Consider the following 20,050-nt stretch of genomic DNA (forward strand, 5'->3'; position numbering starts at 1 on the left):
GTGACTGTTGCGATCAAAAGGTAATCGACTTTACACCTATTAAAAAAAAAATAATCGTTGCAATCAAAAAAGAAATAATATTATTAAATCGTGAAACAGGAATTTTAATAGCTTCTTCAGAGTTTAATATTAAAATGTTTACAAATGAAAACAAATTTGGAATCCTTATGGAATCCATTAATGTTTGGTAATACAGTTCAAAGTTAATGTAAGTTAAAATATGGAAATTAAATTTAAATAGCTCTTCTCTGAGAAATCCTTAAAAAATTCTCATTTATTCCTTATTGAGGAATTTTCCGTAATTATTACTGACAGGAAAATTACTTTGAAGGTCCGTCGATGCTTGATGACATATTTTTAATTTTTTAATTTAGGATCAGCGTGAATTTTAAGAATTAAGACTTTAAAAAAGTAGACAGAAAAATATTAACTGGAAAAGTTCTTTCTGGTAAATATTTTTTTGCTAAGTACATACTGAGCAATTGATGCGTACGGACGTGGTTCGGGTGAGCTCCTGGTTAATAGTAGTCACAGAACATACGATACAAATAAAATCATGAATAATCACAAAAATTATTTAAAAGTCGGTTGATCGCTATTCAAAGGAAAACGTTCACTGTGAAATTTGTAAACATTAATATCATTCAAACTGTGTTTTTCTCACTGATAAGGACGTTAGAATCTTTATCTCCGGTGGTCGGACTTGTTTTTGTAGTGAGTGCAAACGTGACCGTTAGCCCCAACGGGTCCAAATCAGTATCAGAATTAGAAACGGCATTTAATGAGGGCGACCCGTCAAAAATGATCGACTACGAAGCAATTAAATAAGTGATGAACTTGAAGGAAATCTTATTGCGTCACAAAGGAGAATGAAACAGGATTTGGGTGCTTCTCTTGAGCTGAATCATAATAATATGAAGGATAATAATAGAGTGTTGTACAGCAAAAGATAATTAATTGAGCAGCAAAATGAAATTATCGAAAGTTTTCGTGCTAAAAATATAATCTTGAAGAAAGAAGTCGCAGACCTGCAGATGAAACTTGAAAGCTGTAACAGTAACTGTTAAACAATACTCCAAGGCGAACACAATATGACAAACCGGGTGAGAACATCTTACAAACGGTAATCAAGCTGAGAAATTCTTTGAATATAAACATCAAGGAAGGTATGATAGATATATACCACCTGCTCAAAAAAAAAAAAATCGACCTTCACCAAGCATCCTCGCTCGATTCGTTAGGAGGCTCGACAAAGAAACCCCGTTAAAAAAAATATGTGTGAAAAGAGATTTTTCTACGAGACATAGGGCTGGAGATGAATAACCCAATATATAATAATCAATTATCGAGATTCGTCTAATTTTATTCGCTAAATGTAGGCAGATTAAGCAAGGTTATAAATATTTACGGGTGGATAGATCAGGAAACATTAAATTTAAAAACGAAAAAGAGAAGGTTCTGGTAATATCTAGTAAAAGTGATATGAGAAAAATAAGCTGTTAATTTTTATTCTATTAAGGTCCCGCTACACGTGCAGTCTTGTATACGACTATATTACTTGTATGAGCAATCGTTGCGTTCTACATTTAAAGTCCCTACATTGAGCCGAGACTTGTTGGTAAGCAAAAGTATGTGCAGACGTTCATGAGAGTGTAGAAAGGTAGAAAGGTTAGACAACCAATTCTACAAGTAATAACCGCAGACGTTCATACGAAGTTTACTCTGTATTGTTTGTTTCCGATGTTTCTGAAAACAATATTGAGAGTTTAGTGTGCTGGGGAGAAGGTACAGCTCGTCTGTACATTCACATATAGGTTGGACAACTAAACAGGACATTAACAGGATTGCTCTACATGGTATTGTTCTGTCCATCATGTCATCACACAGAAAAGTTAGTGCTACGGTAATAATATTGATGATAAATAGTAAATGTAACAAGTGATGTAAAGAGTGGTTGGAAAACGAGCAAGTTTTTCACTTGTGAATTTGTTAATTGAATTAAAAGTTCCCGCACAAGAGGATCTGAAAACATTTTGCGAATGAAGTTTTAACGTTTTATTGGATGTAATAAGACCAATGATAACTAAAAGAAATACTGTAATGAGAGAAGCAATCAGTGCAGAAGAAAGATTTAGAGTAACACTGACGTTTCTTGTGACCAGTAGAACGTACGAAGATTTAAAATGTTCAGTGAACTCCCCCCCCCCCCTCCCACAATCACTAAGAATTATTATACCAGAAACGTTTAGAGCTGTTACGGAGTGAATACATGCGGGTGAATTTATAGTAATAAAAAACATATTTTTATCATACAAACATTTGATATTACAATTTATTTCTTTATCTTATTTTAATTATTCCATTATATATTTATTTAAATTCAATTAAAGTAAATTAAATAAGACAAGTAAATTAATTATTTACTTGTAAATATCAAATAGATTACATAGAGGAATTTATTGGTATAATATTTATAAATTGAAAAAAATCGGAATCTTGTGGTTTAGGAATATTTGCTGCACTCGTAGTTAATGAATATGAAGTGTACGAGGGAGACTGAAAATTCCGTGCTCCATTAAAATTCAGAATCGATGAACTAAATTGTGTTCCAAATTTGAGGCTCAATTTCTCTAACTCTCCAAAATCGATGTGTCGTTGATAATTTTTTCAGCTGATAAACGTTGTTCTTTGCTCAAAGGCTCAATTTGCTGGATACATTTCGTCTAAAAATTTCGCAGGCGTCTTCATTCTGTGACAGTACGGTACATGCGTTCTGTAAAAGATTGGTTTGAGGTATAATTTTGCCCTTTTTTGTTAACTTCCTTGTTTTTAAAGGCTTGAATTACTTCAAAACAGCTTTGTTCGCATTCCTAAAAAAAAAAGGGGGAATATTTTATTTCAGTTTCCGAGTTCCGAACAAGAACGGTTAGATATTGAAAGAGATTTTGACCTGTCTTGGAATTCCCCACACATCCTTCGAGCTTTAGATGGAAAACACATCAAGACACTACCTAATGCTGGCAGTTATTACTACCATTATAAAGGGTAACATGGAATTGTATTGTTGGGGATGGTTAATAACAGTTACGAAATTGTTCTGATTCATCCGGGAGTTAATGGAAGAGTGTCTGATGGAGGTGTAAGTGAATTTACAAAGTTTTATAAAAGGTTGATGGATATTCAGATTCCAGGGCATCCTCTCTGCCAAACAGTAAAGATAAAAAACATGTACCATACGTGATGGTTAGTGACGTGTCTCGGAAAAGGCATTTGGTGTACTCGCTTGAATTCAGAATTTTTCATACCAATTAATTTAAGGCCCTAAACTTTTGAAGATATCGTATTAGCGTCATACGTGTTACAAAAAATTCTAAGACGTAGAGCCAGGCAATCCTACACCCCACCACGAAGTTTAAAAAAAAATATAGGTAATTGTGAAATAAGGATGGGTGATTGCAGGAATGGTCATCAGTCCTTTACACAATACTTTTAATTAAAAGAAATAAAATTTCTGACTATATAGAAACTAGCTATTATTACTCCCACACCATAAATCAGATGAGGTTAATGATATCTCGAATTAAGGCCAATATCTATGATTAATTGTTCGGCGATTCTTAGTTCTATATCTAGTTAAGTTTAGTTTTATAAAGAGTAATTAAAATATTTAGTTTTAATCTAATTAAGCTGAAAAATGTATGGAGTGTCAATAAAGTTATTATATGTAGCAATTTGTTAGCCTTTGTATTACTTCAAAATAAATAATTATTTTGTATAGATCGTGGCCTATAATGAACTTTCGATAATTACTGAGATAAAATGATCTAGGGTTTTCACTGAATATAAGATTATATTTTATTCAGTATTTATTAAACGTTTCCTTTCTGCTGAACGCTATGCCGATATCGTTTCAGAGAATGAATTTCGTTTTAAAATATAAAATCAAGTGACATGAAACTTATAAAAGTTTCACAACACTTAAGAGAATATTTAGACTACTAACTCAGGAAGAGGAGAGAGAGAGAGAGAGAGAGAGAGAAGTTACGCAAGCACACTTTAATGATTACTGCAAGAAGGTATGGGCAGAGAATGAGGTTGTTTAAACCGTTGTGTTGGTCGGGGGTTCAACTAGTAGCAGGGTGCTAAGCTTCTGAAAGCTGTCATGAATATTAAGGGTTTCACCGAAAGGAACGATAACGTCATATCATCGGCATGCAGAACGTCATCAATATTTATCGCTTTTCATTGCTGATGATGGAATCCGAGAATCACTCCTGTAGTGTATTTTGCGTTCACACATAGAAACAGATCTAAAAGCGTTTGCTCAATAGCCCGTAATATAAAGGGACATTACGGTGATCGTACCATGCTAAATGAAATGGTAAATTGGTGAATGAGTAATGATTACTTCCCTAACCGCATAACTTCGAACAATTACGACGACAAATACGCATCACTGAATTTTGCAATAATGTTTCTATATTGAGTTTCACGTTTCGGTAATCGCAGAATAATTTTGTTAAAACATATATGAAGAGATGAGAATTTAATAAATAGAGAATCGAATAAAGAACCACATCATTCAATCTCTCTCTACTTTTACTCTGCAACTTGTAAATGTTACAACATTTCAAATACTAGATACAAACTACAAGTTAGTTATTTATCTTATTATTTTTTTCCAAACTACTTCTCCTCATAATCCTTTCTTTTCTTTTACTCTCGTTTCCTTCTTTTTCTACTTTCTCGTACGAATGAAACCAGCATTTTCTGTTCACCAATTTGGTGAACAGGAAACATACTTTTTAATGAAGAAGTTGTTTTTATATTTTGGTAGCAATTTCTTACAATTAATAAATAATTTCTCGGGTTCACTTGTAATATGTATTGTTCTTGGTGTTACTGAGTGAATAAAACAATGTTAGAAGTATTTTCCCCACCGGCCACAATTTCTATTGATTTAAATCAAATACAAACTCTTTCCAGTTCTTTTTTTAGGATAACGTAAATCGTGTAACTGACTTAGCATTTTATCTGTACAAAAATTTACCCTGGTGGGCAGAAGAGATGTTAAATTCTCATTTATTATCCACTTTCTTCAATACGACACCCCTTTTTTACATATTCATTATTATTATCGTTATCTTCCTCATGTGATTTCCCTCCGTCAGTGTCTTAATCTACACTGACGAGCTATGATAAATCAGTACAAATACTATTATGATTCTATATTAAAATAAGATCCGATAGTGTTCATTTTTTGAGTATAATTGATTTCTGGAAGACTCTCTGTACATGTGTATTGACTCTTTAACTGTACTAGATGTAGTGTGAATGAGAAGGTCTGTTACTGACATAATGAGGAGGATGGTAAAGATCTTTTCTTGTTTCCATAGGCTTTTTATTTCTATCACCAGCTCGGTGTATTTGGACCTCTTTTCGGTGTATCTGATTCAAATGTTTGAATCGTTGGGGATGGCATTGTCGATTAGGTACATGAGTTCGTTTTTGGATTGGAATGTGATGTCTGGTCTATTGGCGGGGATTGTTTTATCCGTATGAATGTCAACATCCCAGTACAGTTTGTATTTAGTATTTTAAAGTATGGATATTGGTATAAATTTTTAGTAGGGATTTGTGTTTTCGATGATTTTCTATGTTCTGGCTAGTGCCTGGTGTACTACTTTAGCTGCTGTGTTACGTCTGGCTTTGCATTCGGTTCCGGCTAGAGTTCTGCATCCACCTGCAATGTGTTCCGCTGTTTCCTTTTGTTGATGGCATCTCCTGATTTTATTATTTGTGGTGGATGGATCGCCAATCATATTCTTTTTGTGATTTCGGGTTGCTATGAATTAGCCTTGGATGGCAAGTAGGAATCCCTCTGTTTTGGGATAGACCTGATCGTTCGGTAACCAAGTGTATGATTGTTTTTTGTTGATGTGGTATCTGTGTTGTCCATGGAGTGTTTTTTGTGACCAGACGTTCTTTGTCTTGTGATTGTGCGTGTCCGCTGCATAGCTTGTATGGGATAGGGCGAAGGCTGTGTAGTTTTTGTCCTTTTACTATCGCTGTACGAAGGCTGGTTTGCTTCCTATGATTCCTCTCTCCTCTTCTTTTCTCTCTATTAAGAGTCTTTTTTTGCATTTTCTGAGGGTGTGACATTCTGTATTTAGCGAGTTATTATTTTTTTCTTAATTAAAATGAGTCATAAAATAACAACTATTCAGTAAAAGTATTATTTTTTTCAAAAACTAATTTATCAATTAAAATATATTTGTTTTTTAAATGTAGTTTTATAAATTCTAATGATATTAAGATATTTTCTTATTGATCAAATATGGTACAAAATCTAATAGGCCGGAAAGAATGTCTACACCTTTTTTTAAATAACCGAATTGAAAAATTCTCAATATACAGCTTTATGAGAGGATTTTTAAAATCCGTAACGTAGAAACTACATCACTCCTCCGAATATCTTCCTCAGAATTTCCCGAATTCTTTCATACATTTATTTAATAAGTTAAGTGCATAATAAGTTAAGTGCATACTGGTTTGAAACCGCTCCTTTTGTGTATGTATTCAAGCGCTCATCCTGACATCGAATTATTGCTTTTTCAGAAATTCCTACAAACTCAGAGTAATAAATTATACCGACTTTGCTTTAAATTAATTAAGAATATTATTTTTTATTACGAAATGTTATCGAATTAATTAAGAGAATACTTATTCAAATTAATTAAGAATATTATTATCAAATTATTGAAAATATTTAATTACGTAATTAAGAAATAATACTGCTTTGGGGGTTGATAGGATTATTTAACGGCCAACATACTTTTATAACGTTTGCTTTTTGTTTTTGTGCCTGTACAGCAAGAGATATATACATCGTAGCAAGAAATATATCATGAAAAAGATATTTACGCAATGAATAAATAAACAGTAATTAATATAAACTACAACGAACCTTTTCGCATGATACATATCATTAAAATTCTTATATCTTATCTACTACTTCTTTCGATTACAGTTAAGCTATTTTTAAATACTTCCCAGATAAAACAAGAAATAGAAGTAGAAATTAGCACTTATTACAACACAGAATTTCAGGGAAAATAGGTATTATCATAACAAATAATACTCTAAATGTATCACTTCTAGAAATTAATTCCTCACTTCCTTTGTGCTATCGATATTTTGTCACTTCCGGCACTTCCAAGCCAAACCATTTGTCAGCAGTAAACAAAGAGCTTTTATTGCCCTCAGCACTGCAGTAATAATCATTTTGTGACCTGTACTTTATAATATCTGGACCAGATGTTCTAAAATAACATGATCATTGATCCGTATTATTTATCCACCATTTTACCACCTTCATTTTACTCTTTATTTTCTATAACTTACCAAGATCAATATCAAAAAAAGATTTATGATATTTATTCGAATTGTGGTATCCATTCAATGTTGTTTATATTTTACATCATGAAAAAATTTACGAGTTGTTATAAAATACACAACAAAAATAATTCATAGTACTTAGTCATTGATATAGAACCTATTTTTAGTACCACGAATTATTACATAACAATTTTTCAGCTGAAATTAAGAAATAAAATATTAACTTGGGGTTTACTTTTTTAGCTAAGGAGTTGGTCGAAAAAGATTTCGACCACCTACAAAATTTATTTTTTTTTTTTTTACTCTTGGGTAGCATGAATTTTTCTCAGATTACAAGTTTTTGTACCGAGTAAGCATGATCAAACTACAACAAAAATAATATTTTTGAAAGCAGTCTTCAAAAACCTTTTCTTTTTAGATTAATCTTTTGCAGTTGTTTTATTTCTCAAAATGTAACATTTTTCTTAACAGGGATTTTATAAGGTTTAACGGACTTTTTCTCCACTGTCATTCTTGACATACATATTATATTAATGGTTGTGCACTAGAGTTGTGTCAAAAATATATTTATTAAGAAATCTTTCATTTTTATAAGTTTATTTTAAAACAAGGAATTAGAAAAAACTGAACACAGACGTGCAACAGCACATAATATTTAATAATTATAAAGACCTAATCAAAAATTACTCTTCAGGAATTTTATTTCATTCAGCTTATGATTAGTTAAATGAATGGTCATTAGTAAAAATGACCAATCGAATTTTTAATTCGCATAATGCAAGTCTTAATTTGACCTACAGATAGATCTTTTCCAACAGACTATTACAACTGAAAAAATCAATAATAAAAAATATACTAGTAAGCAGTTATGAAACTGACCCCAAACTAAAAGTATAGGGGAAACTAATTTTTTCTATTTATAGGATTAATCAAAATCACTTAATTCACAAACCGAATTGTGTACTTAATGGATTCCCTTAATATTGACAAAATTATCAAATTTTACAGTATATTTTAAATTACGGGGAGTTAAACCTTACTTGTAAAGAAACTTTATTATATGCATCTATGAAACTGTAGACTCAGCGCATTTGATACAAGGTAACATCAGTCCGTATTGACAAAGTTATATCAGCTATCTTTCCAACAAGTATAGTACTTCAGAAATGTAATAATTACCATTAAGATGCAATATTGTGACACTAACATAAAATTTATGTTTCATCATAAATATTTTTCATTTTAGTTTATAAATACTTCTTTACATTTTACAAAATTCGCAAAAATTAAAAGCTAATTATAAAGCCTTAATATAAATAAAAATTTAAATGAGTAATATTAACGGATGATGTACTTCTTTATTTTATTTAAATTCTTTAATAACAATTAAAAATAAAAACAAAATTGATGGTTTGTGATGTATTTCAAAGTATAATAACCTTTTTTTTTTTAAATTACCAACAATAAATTTGGCTATACTCAGTGTAAAAGAGACAAGAAAGAGATCAAGAAATAATACGGTGTAAATCCATTTACCACGCGTACCCAGTTTAGAAAATTGAAAAACGTCAATAAATATAACAATATTTATTTACAGTAAATAAATAAAACAATATTTATTTACTTTTTCAATTTTCAATTTCAGTTTTCAAAAGAGTAACACTCTTGTATTTTATTAACAAAATCACCATAGAAGATTGAACGTGTAACAGTTTTTGTAATTCGCAAATTTCAGTAATTCAGTCTACTGTAAATATTTAATTAAAAGCATAGAAATTGTAGTAAGTATTTACCTTAATTACTGTCATCAATGCTAGATTTTTCGTCAACCGTAGAATTGCAATTATCTTCTTATTACTTAATCACAAATAATCTTCCACACAACCATGGAGAGCGTTTGAAATTCATTTCTTGAATAATTTTTTAATCAAACTATCTGATATATCTAACCAAGCCGCAATAATTCACTCAAAAATCTGCATTAAAGACGGTTTCGTAATTTTACCAGATGTAATTTCGTATGTCCTGTAAGCCTGTATGTCCTGTAAGTTTACGTAGTTTAACAGAGTTTGATTTTAAGTGGTCGGTTTACACAGATATGTAGAGATTGAAGAATAGATGTCATTCTACCAGAAACCAGACCACACTTTCTAGCAATCAATCTTCGCTTTACGTCATTGGTCATAATATCCTTAAACCGGTGAATTACAAGTATGGAAGGTTTTCGTAATAACGCTCTGGTCGATAATCCATTGCAGTATTAATTCATTATTCATCCATCCCTTTTTTTATACTTGAACGACAACATTGAGTGAAAATTTTTCATATCCAGGTAAATGTATTCTTTTAAAAACTGCATATGGGGTAAATGTTTTCCTGCCGAAAGTATTGTTAGCATTACTGAGCAACGCTGTAGTTAGAAACCGGCAGTTCGTATCTGAACACTCTTTGAAATGATGTTGTAGATAGCATTGCAAAAGTCCCCAAAAAGACACACATTAAAAGTCGGTATTTGGTCTCCATTCCCAATTTGAATAAGGAAATAATAGTTACTTTTTCGTAAATTTATTAGATATCTTTGAAACTCTGACAGTTATGCTTCTGATAGCTTCTATGTTATTGTCCTGTTTTTTTCAGACAGAAAATTATGTAGGCAAATAAATCGGTGTTCGCAGTAAAGACCAGCTTTAAATTCATTTCTGTCGATATTTAATTCCTCAACGATTTCCAAGGCTTTCCATTTGACACATTTCTGTAGAAATTCTTCATCAAATCTGACGTACATTCCATATATACGCGGCAAGTTTTTCTTGTCTTTTCTGATACTTGGTTATTTTATGCTCTCTTTTTTTTATTGGCTACTAGAAATTCATTTTCTTTCTTTCGCCACTCACGAATCCAGGACTTTTTTTCTCTGTAACTCGATCTCTACATTCCTTTATGTAAGTAATAACACGAACTCTTCTGCTACAGTGAATGAACGCAGTCTCGTTTTCTTCCCTTACTGTATAGATCTCCTGTACACGAAATCTTTAATTACTGCAGACGTCACAATGAACACTGACCAAAAAATGACTACAAATGATCGATAAAAATATTTTTGTTTTAAATAATCATAGACTATGTGTGAAAAAATGCAGAGAACAGCTTTCGGTAATTTTAGCGCCACGTCTTAGATAAAAGTTTAATTTTCTAATACCGGTGATTACTTATTCACATGTTATTTCATTACACTAGATGTATGTTAGTAGTCAAAACAAACTGAATTATATTACAGTTATGTTTGAATTGAATATATATATATATATATATATATGTGTGTGTGTATGTGTGTGTGTATTGAACAATTTTCATGTTCTACACCCAACAAATCTTTTTATTTATATTGTTGCTTTATGTAATTGGATACAATTTTATTCCATTTTATATTTCATACGAATTACATGTAAGTATTTTCTGTTTAGTATACAGATAAAATTACTTTGTCAGAAATTAAGCAACTTTCCCATAATGAGCATTTCTTTCTGTCATTCTTTGTAAGTTTTAATTGTACCTAAAAAAGTCGTGAACCACATTGTTATAATTCTGACTCAATAATGTAGAGTTAAATTGCCGACCGTTAAACTCCTATTTAAGAATAATTATCTTGTGGTTTTCTATCCTTGAACTTTTTGTCGGCGAACAATGATCATAATCAGGAAACTGTTTCCTAATCATAAAGCAATTATGAGAAAAGTCTTTCAGTGAAGGCAAGAAAACAGTTATCTTTAACTTCTGAAATAAAATAACTTTCTGATTATTATTCTCATCATGTTACTTAAGAGATTTCAGAAGCAGATTTTATACTGTTCTTAACATGTTTCAACGCCACTTAAAAATCAAAACGAATAAACCAAACTCTTCTTGAATAGAAGTTAAAAGAGATTCTTGAGCGATGTACGTATACATCGATGTACTTATAACGATTTATAACATCCAAAAATCTTACTTTAGATAATTACTACATGGTTGCCTTTTCTCCCTTTATGAACTATAAATTAACCATTAACGACTTAAATAATTATTTTATTTTTATTGGTAGTTCTATTATTTCATAATTAAAAAATCTGATGTGGACATCACATGACTTCCTTGTATGCCTACTAAATTACATATATACATTTTTTGCTGCACTTCATTTAAACTTATTTCATTTGAAACTGAGATTAGAACCTCCAATTCTTTAATATAGTGGACAGTTGCACAGTTGCTAAAATATTAGTTTTTATTAACATCAAATATTTATGCAATTATTAATTCAACAATCTTACCTGAAATATTAGGATAGACTAAAAGTCCCTTTTATTACTCTTTAAATAAATGTAAGTCTTATATCTATCTAATACTATGTTTTATAAATTATTATGATGTATCCATCAACAAAATGAAAACAAAAATGAATACTCAGATGTTTCACCAAATCCGATGTGGACATCACATGACCTACTTGTACGCCTATTAAATTATATGTATACATATTTTTAAAATGAAAAGTACATAAAATTTTTTTTTTTTTAATAACTTCTGATAATTTTTCATATTTTTTTATTGTTATTACTGTATTTACTGTTATTACTGTACAATATTTATTATTGTTTTTTATTGTTGAACTATTATTTATTGTAATTTTTTTTACAATTAGAATTTAATAATTATTAATAAATCAATATATTTAAATTAGAAAAAACTTAAAAAAAAGGAGATGAAGTCTGATTCGAACCGATGTGCCTTCCCCTTATAAGATCCAAATATTTCATTAATTAAAATTTCATTTGACTATAACTCCGGAACCAATGAAAATAAGTACCACTTATGATATATCGTTGAAAATCTCTCAAGTAGGGCTTCTTACTGCAATTAAGAAAAAGTCCAAAATCCAAATCTTTGAGGATTTTGGGCTTTTTTGACACTTTGGTTTAGTTGATTGCAATCAAAAGGGGCGGTCACAACTAGATGTTTCAGCAGTCCTGAATTCAAGATTTTAACATCCTACGGCTAATCGCTTTTGAGTTATGCGATATGCATACGTACGTACAGACGTCACGCCGAAAATAGTCAAAATGTTTTCAGGGATCGTCAAAATGGATATTTCCGTTGAAATCAATAAACCGAAATTTGTTCGCGATCACAGTACTTCCCTTACTTCGTAGAAGGAAGTAAAAATGAATTTAGAATAGTATATTATATTCAAAATAGTTATTCTCTTGGAAATTCTAGGTGTTTTCGTTAAAAGAAATTATGCCATAGTATTTTACTATGTACTACGTTCAAATGTGTGTATGCATGTTAAGCGCATAACGCAACGATTGTGCGATACTTCCTGATGTGAGTCATAAGTCGTTTCCAAAAATACAATTGCCATCTTTAAGAATAACTAGCATTCCATGCCTGGTCTACTTGGGAAACGTACATGAACATGGGTACAAGTTAGTACCCACATCATGTACACATGACGTGGGTCTTGATTGTTACTAAATATTCTAACGAATTTAACCTATATAAAATTGTAACGTGTTTACAACACATTGGAACATAATATGGGTAAATTATGTTTCATAACATGAAAACATGGGTTCATAAACACTAAGTGGTTAATACCCATGTTGTCATTGGTACAAGTGGGTACTTTCCCAAGTGAGAAATGAAGTTTTCTGTTGCCTTCTTTATTGGTTTACCTTATACGCGGTTGCATATTATTATGTCAAGCCACTGAAATTCAGGTGATATTTACATACAAGTAACTACACCTTTCTGTTCACCGCTGGAACCGGCTAGTAAACATCATTACTCTAATAGAAAGCATTTTGATCTGGTGCCTGTTTCACCTCAGGTGATTTATATGCGTTGCAGGTATAATTAAAACTGGGATAGAAAATATAAAACAACAAATTAATATATCCCTTTCTATAGCGGAACAACGCGTTATCCACACAGCATGAACTCAAAAAATACTTTATTTTTTTATTACTTTAAAAACGTATTTAAATTATTGTAACTAATTGTAACTGTTGTATATGTAACCACCTATATATTGGAATGTATAATAAGTAATGAATTACAAAAGTTGGTCACTTAAATTCATCACTAAAATAATCAATTTTTTCCCGGGTTTTCCTGTAAAACACAAATATTTGCTGTTTCTTCAGCACATATTAATTGTGAAAACTGCCGGACTAACAATGAATTCAGAATTGGATAATTTATTTGATTTTAAATAATCGCTCTTATGATGACTCATTTCTTAAATTAAAATGGAAAATGTTTTATTCAAAGTTATCTTGATGAATATAGATTAATTAAAATTGTACGACAGTAACCCTTGTCTATTTTAAAACACGTAACAGTTTTATATAGGTTAACTTCATTAGAATATTTAATAACAATTTACATTCAGTACAGAAAACATATTCTAAAAGAATATTCTGTTCTTTATTTCTAAAGTGGTATTAATCTACTACTGCTACTACTTGACTTGGATCAATGTTCAAGGTAATTACTTTTTTTTATTAATCTGATTGCCACCGCAATTTTAATTTCATATTCCTATTTTATCATAAGGCGATTCTCTAGCTGACCTGAATTATTTTTTAATTTTCTTTATGAACATCCAACCTTACACTATTGCTTTAATATTTCCAGGATTTTTTTTCAACTTACAAACGAAGTTTCTCTGATGATCTCGTTCTAAGCCTTTTCTGTATTTCTTAAGAAGAAGATTTAAATGCAATACTTAAGAAATTGTAATTAAGAAGATCTTTTTAAGAAAAGTTATATGTCTACGTAGAAGATTTGATTTTTTTTGAAATGATTATTTTAGCATTAATGATACAGTCATTCATCTGTCTGAAGTCTTTTTTAAGAAAGTTCAAGTATATTAGCTTGAAAACTAAGTAGAAGAATAATTAATACTTTGCATTTCAGATTAAATGTAGCTCACACTTGGTAACGGTCTCGTATCACGTTTCTCGGTATTCACTTCCATTTTTCATCAAGAGATACGTTTCTGACAAGAAATATATTTTTATCAGATAGCTATTTTGTTAGTCTTCCAAAATTTTAAATAGAAAAACGAGTTTTAAGAAAATAAAACCGACTTCATAAAACCAAAAATTATTACTTTATCAATTCTTTAAATTTAAAATTTCTTAAGTCGGGGCCAAAATCAGAATAACTGTGTTGGTAATTTTTCGCTTAAAATTTAGACTTTTAAAAGCATAATTTTAAAAAATGTTAAAAATTAAAATTTCTTCTAGGTTTTAGTGCAGTGTTGTTTAAACCGGTAGTATATTTATTTTAATATTTTTTCTATTTGATTTTACTGATATTTAAGAAAAGATAAATAAAACATAATTTTCTAAACCAGTGTTAGAGAAATTTTTTCATTTTATTTTTAATGTAAAAATCTTTTTTAAGTTTCTAATATAAGATGATGAACTTAGTGTAGACTGAAATTTTCTCGGTATATCTTCACTGCATATCAACAACATCCTGCTGTTTTTTAGGAAATCGTACTATCAAAAATGGCTTTTTATTATATTATATGATCTGAGTATCGGCTTAATTTTAGTAGAAACTACAAAAATTTCAATATTAATTAAACTCCTGCTTTAAAATTTATATTAAAGTAACGTATCTTTCATAAAGTGACGCTGAAATTGATATTTAATGAAAAATCCCACGTTATATTTCTTTGTACTTTTTTATAGGAGTTCCCTTGAATTCGCAGTGAAAAAATAATAATAAGATGGTTATTTACTGGGCATATACTGGTATATTAAACTCATTTTCGTGGAATAACGGGACTAGCTCAGTTAAAATATAAAATACTGAATAATTGTTTGTATGTAACACTACCTGAAATCGGATTAAAACATTTGAATGTTATTTTAACTTTTATCTATTTTATTTTTGTTTAAAATATTGCCCACACTAACATAATCTGAACAAAAATTCAGAAAAATTTGCCGATAAATTAATAAAAGCTGCATAAAATATAGCTTTCAAAGTAAACTAGAACAGTCAGCGAACTAACTTTTTTTTATAAGATTATAGCCTAAGCTGATCAACCGCATAGAGCTTTACATCTGATAAACGTGACACAGCTTCACAGATACAAAGCAAAAATGAAATCTCTTTATAGTAAAATATAGCATAAATTGTAGTAGAAAGAAATTATGCGACATAGGTAGCAGTCTAGGTACACAACATGTACACAAAAGAAAGACTACCATGATTTCGTTATAATATATATTTTCTATTTTATCGATCTAATCTGAGAAAGTTGGTAATCATCACAGCTATTTGGATTTTAGACGGCACAACCCTCAATAGGTTGAGCCCAAGATAGGACGTCACGAAACTACAGAAGTATCACGTTCTCAGGGCTTATGAAAAAAAAAAAAGTAAATATTCCGCTGCCTTCAATATTTCCTTTGATGATCAACTGAAGCAGTTTTTTATCTTTTATCTTTCATTATAAAGCCTAAATAAATTTTGACCAAATAAATTTACGTACCTTATTGGTATTTATCACTCTTCTCCGGATTTCCCATTCTTTTGTAACATTTAGATATTTATATCTCGATCAATTCCACCCTGACAAAAAGTTCTCCTTTATTTCTACATCTCAAACTTATCTAACCGGTCAAACGTACTTTGCTGGAAAGTTCAGGCTTGCTTACCCCAAAACAGAACTGACAAAAGCTAACATTGTTAGTCTGATTTTTAAAGTAACACTGAGGTCCTTGCTACACAATATCCTCCTAATTATATTATAACAAGTACATGGCTTGACCTATTATCGGCTTGATCTCCTCAGAAGAGTTGTTGTTTCTTTCTTTTCCTGTTTAGCCTCTGGGAATTACCGTTCAGGTATTACTACAGAGGATGAACGAGGATGATATGTATAAGTGTAAATGAAGTGTAGTATTGTACAGTCTCAGTTCGACCATTCATGAGATGTGTGTTTAATTGAAACCCAACCACCAAAGAACACCGGTATCCACCACGATCTAGTATTCAAATCCGTATAAAAATAACTGCCTTTACTAGGATTTGAACGTTGGAACTCTTGACTTCGAAATCAGCTGATTTGAGAAGACGCGTTCACCACTAGACCAACCCAGTGGGTTAGAAGTTAGAATAGTCGCTGCTGTTATCAACTGATGTTACTAAATACTAACATTTCTAGTTTTTTTGTTTTTTTTTTTATATTACTCCTCCATGTTACATCAGGCTTCCTAGACATTTCTAAAGCCAAACTGTGTTTTGCTGATATCTTGTTCCAATTTCCAAAACGCTCCCTGATGAATAGACTTCAAGAATATTTTATGCGTGCTACTTATTAAACTGGCTGTCTGATATTCCGTATACTTTCTAGCTTATCTCTTTTCTGTAGAGCGATAAGTGCAGATTGGACTTTTTAGGAGAAAATGATATTTTCTTCACGATGAGTTTCTATATTTTAGGCGGTAATGAATCGGGATCCGATGCTTTATTACTACTTTTTGACAACCTGTCGCACAAAGTACTTCATCCTCCTTGATACTACTGATACTTTCCATAACTAAACATAGAATTTTCACCCCTTTTATCTAAAAAAAAAAATAAAAACAGTTATTGGACGTAGTTCTACCATCTCTGAAACTTTCATTTAAGATCAGGAAAAATAAAATTTTGATTAATTAAAGTAAATTCAAGTTTTAGTTAATTAAAGTTATTAGTTAAATTAAAGATTTAATTTAATTAATTAAAAATGTTCATTTTTATCGCACAGTTTGTCCTATTTTAATTTCTGTTTGTATCAATTAATTCTATAACTTTCTTACGCAGATTTTAAAGTTGCAATTTTGTGATTCTGTGTCTTTTATACTTTTGGATTTTGAATCTCCCACCTTACTTCTGTATTTATCTTTCTTTATAACACACTATCTTGCTTTCGTATAACCTTTTCATCTTTATTAGCTTTGATAATATCTTATCAGATATTTAATCTTTCTTCCCCCTTTATCCTGTTTCAGAAATTTCTGGCGTATGGACAGCAATTACTCTTCACAAACATCTACTTTTCATTGATATATCTGATAGAATCTAATTTTACTCGGTTCTTCATCCATTTTTTTTCTGAAATCACCTTTTTCATTGCTAAGTTTATCTTTTATTATTTTTCTTTTGCTTCATCTTACAGTTTAAAATTTATATTATCCCTTCACGTTGTCTTGGAAGTAATCTTTTAAACTAAAAAAACCTTTGCCTGTTCAAAGATAAGTAAAGATCCGATTTTATATCTACATCAGGAAAAGTATTTACCGCCAGGAATTTTGGTAACGCTTAACGATTAAAATATAATCTATTTGATTTTCCACAAAGTTGTTAATGTTGCTAACCGATGACTTCCTGGATAGAGCCTTCTTAGTAGTAATTCATTACAGGTGTTTATTAAATCTTTACTTTAATAGAACTGTATCCATATTTTTCCCTTTGTATTCCTTCTTTCCAATATAAATCTACAGATAAAGTCACTTCACATATCGTTTACGACGTAAAACTTCCTGCAGCAATAACATCATATTTAATTTTGGCGTATCAGGAGAAGTCAGCAACGATGTTCCTAATGAAATCGAAAACATTTTGATATATGCAAAACATCCATTAAGTCTAAATTTATTCGTCATTAAGATTTATTTATTTTTTGTTAACTCATTCTTTTTCCTTATTGCATTCCTTGTTTCTCTTCTCTTTGCCGTAGAGAACAACAGTCCTGTAAATCCTGAAAAAGAAGACCAAATTATTTTTGCAATTTTGATATGCGTCGGTCTATTCCGGTTTTATATATATTTTTTAATTTAATTTTTCATTTAATATAATTTTTCAACCCATAAATTAAAAAATTTTGAATTTATTTTACTGTAGTTAATATTTAAATAAATTTTTCATCGCTACATCCATGTGACTATTTTTCAATGTTAAAATTCACTTGCCTCTTTACTGTAATTTTTGTAGATTTAACCTTTCAGTTTCATAATTTAAAAAGATTTATTAAATGAAATTTTTTAAGGTAGAGTATTCTATTTTAAATTGAAGATATTTAATATTAATCTACAATTAAAATATTTAATGTTTCTCTGTTTTTCTTCCTAGGCTCAGTTGCGAGAATCACGAGAAAGTCGTTTAGAGCAATTAGGTAGAAAAACACCAGCTGCTACAGTAATGACTCCTCTGGCTACAGTATTATCAAATAGTGGTGGGGGTACTGGCTCTCAAAGTATTAGGTAAATATTTAATTAATCTTTAGTTAAAAACTAAAAAAATTAATTTTAATAAATAATTCTTTATATAAGACTATACAACTACATTGTAAGTAAATTTACTTTTTTGTGTAGAATTCTAAGTATATAAGTGCAAATAAGTATAAGTAAATATATTATAATAAATATAAGAATATATGTATATAGCAGTATGTTTATGTAACTCGAATATACGAAATTAAGTAGCTCAACTTTTCAGATGATTAATCTTCTGACTCCGATTTGAAATCTCGCATATTGATACTTTTTTTTTAATGAATTAAATACGATGTTAATTCGTACTATACAAGTTGTTTTTTTTTTTACTGTTATCGTGGAAGAACGAAGGCTGAAGGTTGGGAGGTTGGAGGCTGAGGTTTTCGAAAATAACGAAATATTTAATAAGTTGTCCGTTTTGTAAAAATTAATTCTCAGATCAAATGTTAGGGAGATCAATAATTCTATACAGTTTATCTGTTTAATCATTAATTTTCTTACAATCCGATTAAGAAGAGATATTAAATAAATATAATAATAACAATTAAATATAGGTAAAAAGACATAATAAATGTTAACTGATTTTTTCGCGTGGCAATCGAAATCCCATACAGCTTTTTATCAAAACATGCTGGTTTTTATATCATTGTAAAATAAAACTGCAAATTAACATTTTTTAAATTTACTAACAGTAGCCTCAAACACTATTATCTTTATATTCTTGGGCAAAATATCTCTTATACTAGTAGGATAAACTAAGACGACTTGAGGTTAACATCTGCAACGTTTATCACATAGATATAGAGTGATATTTTAGTCCTGTTACCCAATTGCTAATGTCTGATAATTTTTTTCTAAGAAAGGAAAATTTTGTTTTGTGACACGAAGTTGGTAGCGCTACTCAACCGGTATAGATACGGCAGTGTGAGTCGATTCTCCTTGAGCTGTGTAAATCTTTGTGCCGTTTCCGGTCGTGTTACGAACAGAATGTCTTTTACCATAGAACAACGAGTTTTCATTCTTGAACAATATTTTGCTACGAAATCGTACGCGAGTATAAAAGAATAATTTCAAATTAAATTTGTTGGTGTTCCTCCACCAGAAAAAATGTCAATTTCTAGGCTAGGAAACCGATTTCGAGAGACAGGTAATATTTGCGATAGAAAACGTAGTGGTCGACCAATTCGCTTGACAGATGACGTTTTAGAGCATGTGAAAACAAGATTGCTCAATTCTCCACGGAAAGGTTTACGAAAACTTTTCACGCAAGTTGGTTTGTCATATTCGAGTGTTCAGAAAGCTGCTAAAAAATTGAAATTGTATCCGTAACG

The 20,050-nt window shown here is 30.4% G+C and overlaps 1 protein-coding gene across 2 annotated transcripts in view; it reads left to right on the forward strand.

The window, feature by feature from the left end:
- Neto (Neuropilin and tolloid-like) overlaps positions 1-20,050 on the forward strand; it is a 763,546-nt gene that overhangs the window by 729,829 nt on the left and 13,667 nt on the right. For both annotated transcript variants that reach the window (XM_075375170.1, XM_075375179.1), the window contains one exon: positions 18,577-18,707. In XM_075375170.1, the coding sequence (XP_075231285.1) occupies positions 18,577-18,707 (131 nt within the window). The remainder of the gene's footprint in view (positions 1-18,576; positions 18,708-20,050) is intronic.

The sequence above is a fragment of the Lycorma delicatula genome, chromosome 1 (assembly GCF_047948215.1).
Source record: "Lycorma delicatula isolate Av1 chromosome 1, ASM4794821v1, whole genome shotgun sequence".
Classification (NCBI taxonomy): domain Eukaryota; kingdom Metazoa; phylum Arthropoda; class Insecta; order Hemiptera; family Fulgoridae; genus Lycorma; species Lycorma delicatula.